Genomic DNA, 9,837 nt, shown 5'->3' with positions numbered 1-9,837 from the left:
GGTAAAAAAAGAAAGAATAGCAAGGAGGAGGAGAGGGAGGAAGAGAAAAAAAATGGAGGGTAAAGGGAGTGGTGGGGAAAGGGGGAAAGGAGGAGCTGGGGGCAGAAGAGAGGAGAGGAAGAGGAGGAGGAGGAGGAGGAGGGAGGGAGGAGAAGAGGGGAAGAGATACAAAATAGAAAAAAAGAGGTGGGTAAGGTGGCGGCGGTGGTGTGTGGAGGCAGCAAATTTTTGGCTGTTTTGAACTGTGCATTTTAAAAATTTTAAAGTATTTTTAGAGTTTAATCACGGTTTGAGAAATCTAGTAAAAATAAGCAAAAAAAAAAAATTCCCAAACTGACCAATCTGTGTCCGATGTAAAACCATTGCGGCCCATATAGACCGATAACCAATGGCTGCGAGTAGACTCCATAGAATTTAACCCGACCCGTTTTGGCTTCTGCTGACCTTTTGCCTTCTTTCCTCCCACGTATAAAAACAGTGGCCGTTTGTCTTTCAGTCACGAAAATTCAAAATCTGCTACCAAAGTAATAAGAGGGTGCCGATTCAATCTGGAATTTGGTCGAATACAGCGCGTTTCTTCATCAATTTCCTTCCTGGTATGTGAAATATAACTTCTCTCCATCTCTTTCTTTCTTTTTTTATTTGTGTTTCTGTTGAAGATTGGAACTGCCCATTTCTTTATTTGCAATTTTGGAGCTGTGTCTAAATTAAGGATTGCGGAACTTCATTCGTATTATGCCTACATGATTTGTGGGTTTTTCTCGTTTGTCGTTGTTTTAGTTGATTGCTTTATTTATTCTGCAAATAGTGTTCATTCTTTTATGCATATTAAAACACCGGATTTTTTGTTCCAATTGGAGTTGGGCGCCTTCTGTTTTGTCTGCTGGAAACATTAATCGTCAATTATTTTCTGTTATGGAGCTGATTGTAAAGGCGTCGATTGTAGTAATATGCCCACTGGGCCTAATAGTAGCCAGTATACTGTTTCTTTTTCTTTTTTTTTTTGAAGTGCAATTTGTGACAAATTTCTTAGCAAAGGAAGCTAGCTACTTATTCATGTGTGATCCAGATGTGTAATGTGTCTAATGCGGCAATTGAATCAGTTATCTTTTAAATGAATATGTCCGTGAGTCAAATCCATGATGACTTTAAGTAGACTGAAAAATAGTTGAAATAGAAAGATTAAAAAAAAAAAAAAATCTTAGGAGTTCATCTATTACAAGCTTCTTGAGCTTATTGGGTGGAACTAAATGAAAGAATGTAATCCCTCCATTTTTTTTCCTTGGTATGTCCAAAAATTAACGAGGCTGTTAAGATCCCATGTGAAGGCCATTTGTAAACTGGAGTGAAAATGACATTTGAAATGAATTCAGTTTAAGCTCTTGGAGTTCTTGTTATTCTGTAGTTCATGTTGAAGAATTCAAAGAAGGAAACTAGAGCAATTGGAATTCTTCTTTCTTCTATACTTGGTTAAATTCGGAGAAATTATTGACTGGTTCAACACATAATTTTCATGTTGTAATACTAGTTAATGCAGAATGCTGGGTCAAAATCCCGGTGTTGACTATACATAGCTTCAAATGCTTATCGGTTTTCAAAGCATATCCCTTCGGTCTTACATATCTGTCATAAATTGTATTATATGGAGACTAAACATCTAGAGTTAGGAAAGAAGGCTGTAGTTTTATTTACTGCTGGACTTTTCCATTGGACTCTGAAAATTTTTGCACTTACTGCAGGTTCTTTTATGGAAAGTTTTTTGAGGACTGGGTGGGGTTGGTTGTGGGTTAAGTGACTGAGACACCCTATTTCTTGAGACAAAACATCTAGAGTTACAAAGAAGGCTGTACTTTTATTCTCTGCTGGGACTTTTCCATTGGAATCAGAAACTTTCTGCAGGTTATACTAAAAGTTTTTTGAGGGACTGGTTGGGATTAGTGGTTAGTTATGTAACCGAGACATGCCTTTTTTGTGGGTAAGGATAAACAAATAGGTGCAGCTTAACATAATGAAATAGATTGGGCATATTTAAGTTAGGATCAATTTTGTTGCTGGAATGAGTTAGTTTATTAAGATTTGTTTGCACCATTTTGTATAGGATTTAAGTCCTCCATATACGAAGGTGGTTGGTAAGGTAATAACGGTACAGGTGAAAGGAATGGTGAGAACCAAGCTGCAAACTTATGATGAAGAAAAATGATATCACTGAGCTAAAAGTTATTCTCTTGGTTACTACGCAATTGCCTAGTGAAAGGTTAGTTGTAAAGGACATCTCTGAATGCGAAAATCTCACTTAGTCACCTCATTTTTCACCTCCAGCTACCTTCTCTCCCATGGCCTCCAATTGCATCATAGTCCAAGCTCCATTTTGTTAGTACTCCATTATCTGCTCTCCTTCTTTTCCTTGGTTCTCCACTTTAGACTCGCTCTCATACTGGAATCATGCACTAGAATTTCCACCATACACAAGTTTTGCCTTGTTGCCAGTTAAGCCATCTTCAGTCTCATTATCAGATGATGTTTCAGTATGTCTCTTCTGAGTTTTGAGAATCCCATCAACTTCCAAGATGAAATTATCAGCACACCCTGGCTATAGCAGTAAGGCTTTTGAGGCACATTGAAAACCAGAAAACTGAGGAAGCAAACTGTGAGTCAAATTATTTCACCACTGTGGAGGCATGTGTAGTTCCAGTTTGTCACAACTGTGATCCATTTGTTGCTATATATAGTTAACTATTGAACTTTAAGAGGAGATTTGGGTTCCTGGTTTCGCAGATGAAGGTGTTTTGGCAATCTGTTGATGCCAATGTCTAGTTGTGGAATTAGTTGAATTGAACAGCTATATGTTTCCTTTCACTTTCACATTCTTAATTCAACCAGAAAAGGAAATACTGATGAAAACTTCACTTCTTTTTCCCAAGTCTCAAGAAAAAGGCCCTTACGAAATAATCTGATAAATTTTGTGGGGAAGCAGATCAGAAACAAACATAACATACAAATGATTTTCTGAAGAACTTTAATGCTTCATATACATCTTAAAAACATGTTTTACAAGGTTTTCTGCTTGGTAAACATTAACCATCACTAGCTGCAGCTAGTTCAGGACCCTATTTTACTAGCCTGATGGACCATATCTTTATCCTAAGCAGCACAATCATTCCCTTCATTATGAGCTTGTAGACTTTCTTGCGGAATAACTCGATTTTCTCGGGCATCTGGGGATGATGAAATACTTATTAAGACTAGTCTGTGATATTGATGCAATTTGTAACATGTAATACGGGCTGGAACAACCGATCATGCAACTATGTGAAATTTTTCAAGAATTATCAACTCTGTCTTTCTAGCTCCAGGATTGCTGTTTATCCTTTAGCCTTTCTCTTTTCATTTGCACATACTTTCTCCTTCCATTTGCACATACTTTCTCCTTCATCGTTCTTGTCTGTGTACTCCTTTTCTTCGTAAGCAATGTAAGAAAGATGTTATTCAGGTAGGTGTCTGATTAGGTAATTGGTCAGGCTTTAGATTATCAATGCAATGATCAGTAACTGATCCAAGGGGATGATCAGGTTTGTGACTCTGACACTGATCAATCTCCGTACTGAGGTAGCAATGGCAAATTTTGAAGTGTACAATTGGGTCGTGATGGTGAGACTAAATTGGTCCTGGTTACTCTCTGAGAAGAATTGGAAGAAGGGAGGTGATTATCAGATTTGTTGCATTAGTTGCCTCACTATATAATGTTATGCGACCAGTAGGTTGTATTGATGCATATTTTGGACCAGTAGTTCAGTGATGGTAATGGGTTCACTGACTTTTTTTGTGGCTGTCAGAAATGATACGTGTTCTGGTTGAGTTTTGATTGTTTTCTTTGGATAGATTGAACATTCGTAAAAATATCTCTCTACGAGAAATTTTATTGTCCAATTGTGATATGACTATTGATGGTAGCAGTCTTGATGCTCTCAGAACAATTTTATTGCCCATTTAAGATAAGACCATCGATGCTTAGCATGCTTGATGCTGTAATGTTACCCCTGATCATTAATAGGTCTGCTTGTGGATTGATTGGCTGGAGCTCCTGATTCTAAATTTTGCAGTTTGTAGCCAATGCACTGTACGGAAACGCAAGAAACCACGGGGGACACTAATAATTGCGTTTTGGCATTGGCTTCAAATAACAGTGCCACGAATAATCTGCAAGAAAGAAGGCCCTGGGAGAAATTGCAGGCTGAAACTAAATTGATAGAGAGCTCTGCTACTCCTTTATGTGATAGAATTGGTGTAGACAGAGGCCAGTGTCCAAAACCTGCTGCTAAAGTGAATTCAAGGCAGGGAAAGAAAAAGAGGGACAAGCATACTACAAGGCACCCTAATGCTGTAAACCTTGATCACCGGGTGGACAATATGACCAATAATTCTGGGATCCTAAGCAATGTTTCTGCATGTGCTATGGACAATATCAGTTCTGGTCCAGTTTCAGAGTTGATACCCAATGAAGGAAGAAGTAAACAGAAAAGGAGGTACACTATGGAGACTGATGAGAAGACTGTGCAATCAGAAATTTCTAATCTCATGACTTGCAGTCCTGTTGATGAAGATGTATTACCCGTATCAGTTAAGTCTATCCCAACAGAAGATTTAGAAATGACGAACAATGTTGCAGGTTATTGTTTATCTGGGGGGAGGAAAGAAGCAACTGAGGAATGTAAGAAGCGTATCCTTTCTGAGAGTGCTGATATTTCTGTGAAAGTTGAAGCTAGAAGTTGTAGAGCTACCTTGAAATCAGAAAAGTGTCTTCGTCCTCTTAATTCAGATGGGATACCTGTCTCTGCGGGCAAGATTAAGGTTGAGAGCAGTTTGCTGGAGAGTCATGATGATGATGAGGGGGTTACTAATGATTCATCAGAAATGAAGTTTCAGAAAACCTGCCAAAGAACTTGTCAAATAAGAGAAGTAGTCAAGACTTATTCCAGGAAAAGGAAAAAAGTCTATGATTACCCTATGGTTGACTCAAAGTCCTTCCAGGAGGATACTAGCTCTTTAGCGGAAGAGAACATGAAAAAATCTTCTTCAGATCATGCAGTTCAAATGTATTCAGGTGACTGTAGCAAGGATTTGAATGAAAAGAAGTTGGTTGAAGGAGTTTTGGAAGATCTTCTACTGGACAAAGTTGATGATGGCTGTACAGATGTTGAAAGCCTAGGGATGGAGAACGAGAGACGTACGGACATAGATAATTGTAAGAGAAAAACAACTGAAGGTTGTCTGGATAAGGATGTGCCTTTAGTACACAGTGCTGAACAACATTTTGAGCAGTGTGAGAGGGTAAAGCCTGATCACGTCATGGGTATGCAGGGTGATTCGAGAATATCACATGTGGCTAAAGAAATTGATGAAGAATCTGGAAAGATAGTCTCCGATGAATATGTGGATAAACACTCACTTCCATCACTATCAGATCTGAGCAATTCGAGGTATGCTACCCCCCAGGTTGACAATTACATGAATAATTCACTCGGAAGATCTCTGATTGGCAGTTATGGAAAAAAGCTTCTCGTCCTTGATATAAATGGGCTGCTGGCTGATATTGTTCGTGTACCACATAGATGTATGCCTGATGCAATAATATCAGGGAAAGCAGGTTAGAATTAAGTTAAGATTAGTTTCTTGCCTATCCATTGTTAAAATGGATTCTGGTAAGACTTCTGACTTGTAATCCTTTTTTATCAGTTTTCAAGAGGCCATTTTGTGATGACTTTTTGCAATTCTGCTTTACAAGATTCAGCGTTGGTATCTGGTCATCAAGAACGAAGTACTCCTCCACTTTTCTTTTACTTAATGCATTTCTGCATCAATTCTTTCCCAGTGGAGGCTTTTTATTTTCCTTGAGGTGTACTATTAGGTTGTTGACCATTCTGATCATTCATATATTACAGGCGAAATGTAGAGTTAATTCTTGATTTTCTCATGGGGGATGCTAAGAAGAAGTTACTCTTTTGTTGGGTAAGTCTTTTTTACATACATTATCTACTTTACTGTCAGATCTTTTGTTGTGCTTGAGAGAGAGAGAGAGAGAGTCTTAAGGTTGAATACGTACTAAATTTTACTATTTTTTAGTGTTTAGAGCCCTTTACTTTGTGTTTATTTTGCAAATCTGTGTATGTAAATGCATTTACTGAGTAGTAAATGAACACGGTAGAATTCTGTCTTCCCTCAAGTATATTAAATTTACCTATTTAAAAAGTTGTTGTCCCACATGCATCTCAGGGGCAGGGTTACACTACAGCATCAGAAACTCATGTTCCTCAAATAGCACCTCTATCAAGTACCTGATTTATGAATTTCATATTTTTTTTCCCACGACATGTGGGTTTAAGTTCTTTTTTCTTGTTTTCATCAATTTAAAACATTTTGATCTTTCACTGTTTGACTAAGAAGATATCCTTTTTTTGTTAGATATGATAGGCTTGCTAGCATGGAATACATTTAGTTGAACCCCAGAATACCCCTGGTTGCTAAAAAATACTTGTTGAATGATTATCTTGATATTGTGTTAATGGTTTTGATAATGCATATCTATCTGGTTTTGGTGATTGCATTTTAGAATTCATTCTAACTCAAGTTCGGGGCCTATGGCAACCCATGCAAGTATTTTCTTTAGCTTGCTCTCCTTTATGAGGGTTGAGCAAATTGAGCCAGCTATTTTATGGGCAATGGACAAGTTAAATTAGAATCTCTATATCATTTGTGTTCTTCAATTAGTGAGGTGCAACTGATTTCCCTTTAATTCTTAAATTAACAATTGTTGAGAGTTTTACACAATTTGCTGCATTTGCATGCGGTCCTTGTTAGGCGAGTATACTTGGCTTAATTGGCAGATTTTCTTCTCAACCTCTGGATGTCATGAAATAAGTCATTTGGCATTGCCAATTTACATTCCATTGAGTTGTATATGGTGCATCCCTCAGACTCGTTAAAAGGTGAGCTATATGCTTGGAATGATTTAAGAACGCCTTGCTTGAGATGTCGAGGTTCTGATTGATGCTTTCAATTCTTCTATAAAAACTTGTGTATATTGAAGTGCTAATAGAACAATTACGTTAGATAGTGTTTTCTACTCGTGTTATACGTAGAGTCATAGGGTTTTAATGTTGTATGAAGTTGGATGTATTGGGTCTTGCCTTTCAGATTTTCTTGCTGCCCATGATTATTTGCTTGATAGCTTTTGGCTTCTTCAGGATCAATATCATTGTACTGAGACTGGTTTCAACACCGTTGAGAACAGAGAAAAGCCTCTCCTAGTAAAGAAACTTAAGAAATTATGGGAGAAGTATGAACGAAATCTACCCTGGGAAAGAGGAGAATACAATGAAACAAACACGCTTTTGATAGATGACTCTCCGCATAAGGCCTTAGGGAATCCAGTTAAGTTCAAAATTAATATGTCTCTACCAACATCATATCTTAGATGATTTAAACTGAAAAAAATTGAGCCTCTTTTTGTTTGTTGTTTTTTTCCCCCTTCTTTTTGGTATTCAAATTGTTTGTTAATAGGGCAACTATGTCTAAATTGGCTGTTTGTTCTTTTCATTTTCAGCCACATACAGCTATCTTTCCCTACTCATATCAATATTCAGATGAGGATGATAATTCATTAGGTAAAATTCTCACTTCTAACCATTCTCTTTCTTTAACCTCATTATGTGAGTTGCTTGGTCAGGGTTTACTAGAATTTTAGTGGCCTTAGTTGTAGGCGTGCAATTCCATCTCAAATTGTCTATCACCATGGAGTGGCCAAGATGCTATTCATCTCATTCCATTTGGCATCATCTGATTTTCTAATGAATTTTAAGATGTCCTTTTGGTTTCTTTGACTTAATTTGGCATCCATCTTTCCTAAGCTACTTGCTAATTTGAGGAGAATCTCAAGTATGTGAAACCATGGCTCAATTGCTTGGAATTGAGTTGTTGCATGAAACACCTATTTGGTAAGGTGCTCTAGCCCTTCTCTTGCAGAATTATTCAAAGCATGAAAAGTAAAGTTATTCTTTAGTTGTAATTGTTGAATACATCTCTATTGATTTTTGTACAACACCAGACCATGTTATGTTCCAGGGTATGTCTCCACTTATGGGGTCCTGTTGGGATCTTCTTCATGGTGCTTTATTTTTTGGGCAGATGTTTCCTTGTGTGACTTTCAGATATAGCCATATTCGTATAGAATGTCTTTGATCTATCTCTCTCTCTCTCTTTCTGATGTGCATTTTCTGCTTCCTGTATGAAAAGTCAGAAATTTCTTAATGTAAATCTGTAGCAGGACCTGGAGGTGCTTTGCGAGTCTATCTGGAAGGACTAGGCAATGCTGAAAATGTACAGAAGTATGTAGAGGAAAATCCTTTTGGTCAGCGACCCATCACAGAGAAAAATTTATCCTGGCGTTTCTATCTTAAGGTTATTGAAGCAATTTCATCAACATCCAGAGATATTCCTTATAGATATTCAAGAGAAAATTATCACTGGCGAGCAAGAGATACTCCTGATAGATATTCAAGAGATACTCCTGATAGATATTCAAGAGAACATTATCACTGGCGAGCAAGAGATACTCTGAATAGATATTCAAGAGAAAATTATCACTGGCGAGCAAGAGACACTCCTAATACATATTCAAGAGAAAATTATCACTGGCAAGCAAATAGATAATTGGCTGTCAGATTTGATACTGCTAGTCTTTTTTGGATCCAAATGGTGCAAGATATCTAACAGTTGCAACATAACTTCAATTTTGCTGGCATGTGAATATTGGGCAAACCAGAAATATTTGGATGTGATAATCCTGATGGATTTCCTTGTTTTGCTTTCAGTCCAAGGCAGAAGGTACGCAGCAAAGAAATTACTTGGACATTCGATCTCAGGCAAGTCAGTTTAAGACAAATTAGTTTTGATGATAGATACTTCTGCTGTATATTGGCCATTTTGCACTTCGGCCATATGGATCGCTTATTTTGGATGATAAGCTTATTGTGAAGATGCAGTTTTTGTTTTCGCTCTGCTGCTCCTGTGGGCTTTTATAGCTGCCTTCTCTTTTTCATTCAACACCATTTAATACTAGTGGCGATGACATGAAAGCTTGTAATCTAGTGTAAACAAAACACTACTTTTGTACATTTAGCATCATGCACCGTATAATTTAAAAAAGGAAAGAAAAGAAACAGTATGCAGTGTTTGTTATTTGGGCGCGGGCTTGGTTTGTTCGGCCTAGATCCATACTTCCATAATGTTTGTGCTAATTCAGAATTGAAAGGTTGTTTCCCTTCTTGGGAGTGACTCAAGCCTATACTAAACCAGGTTGGATATCAAGGTCATCAGAATGGAAAAAGCGTAGCAGCCTTCAATAGTTCAGCTTCTTATGCGTATTTGCCAATTTATTCTGCTAATTATTCCATCTCTACATTGGCAATTTTGTTTTGGAAAAGTCTTTTTTCAGCCCTTTGAGAGACCAGCTAAGCAGCATGAATTGCAAAGAAAGTAGCAGACACTTTCCCCATACAACCTAAACCATACTTCTGACTTTCCTCATCAGTGTCAAAATCATCCTCTTTAGTGAGGGTTGTCCTGGTTTTGGCAAGCCTATACCAATATATAATATGGTTCTGGAGCTTCTATCTATATTCTTCATAATGATCTTGTTTGCTTATCTCTCTACCAGATCTAACAACGCGAAAAAGATACTTAGCATATGATTGCATGTGCCTTTACCATCATCAAGGCTGTGATTAAGTGGTCAAGAGTCAGTGTTTGACATGCCTTCTTGTATTTTAAAGTACTTAAGTA

At 37.5% G+C, this 9,837-nt stretch overlaps 1 protein-coding gene across 2 annotated transcripts; it reads left to right on the top strand.

Annotated features, from left to right (window-relative positions):
- Positions 1 to 308: 308 nt before the first annotated feature.
- Positions 309 to 9,234, top strand: LOC113767302. Of its 2 annotated transcripts, none has more exons than XM_027311348.1 (7): positions 309 to 596; positions 4,101 to 5,644; positions 5,734 to 5,815; positions 5,940 to 6,006; positions 7,242 to 7,427; positions 7,601 to 7,661; positions 8,321 to 9,234. In XM_027311348.1, the coding sequence occupies exons 2-7, from the start codon at positions 4,111 to 4,113 to the stop codon at positions 8,704 to 8,706; spliced, it is 2,316 nt and encodes a 771-aa protein (XP_027167149.1). In that variant the 5' UTR covers positions 309 to 596; positions 4,101 to 4,110; the 3' UTR covers positions 8,707 to 9,234. The 2 variants fall into 2 exon arrangements, with proteins under 2 accessions (XP_027167149.1, XP_027167148.1); XM_027311347.1 differs by having other exon boundaries at positions 4,052 to 5,644.
- Positions 9,235 to 9,837: the final 603 nt, after the last annotated feature.

This window comes from Coffea eugenioides, chromosome 4 (assembly GCF_003713205.1).
Source record: "Coffea eugenioides isolate CCC68of chromosome 4, Ceug_1.0, whole genome shotgun sequence".
NCBI classification, from domain to species: Eukaryota; Viridiplantae; Streptophyta; class Magnoliopsida; order Gentianales; family Rubiaceae; genus Coffea; species Coffea eugenioides.
This window is presented reverse-complemented; position numbering and strand designations above follow the sequence as displayed.

What these genes read in the sequence shown, in the direction of transcription:
- LOC113767302 (XM_027311348.1), top strand. Translation starts at nt 4,111, where the DNA reads ATGCACTGTACGGAAACGCAAGAAACCACGGGGGACACTAATAATTGC. An exon ending in AATAATATCAGGGAAAGCAG is followed by an intron (nt 5,645 to 5,733) that starts GTTAGAATTAAG and finishes CTTTTTTATCAG; the next exon opens with TTTTCAAGAGGCCATTTTGT. An exon ending in TGAGGATGATAATTCATTAG is followed by an intron (nt 7,662 to 8,320) that starts GTAAAATTCTCA and finishes AATCTGTAGCAG; the next exon opens with GACCTGGAGGTGCTTTGCGA.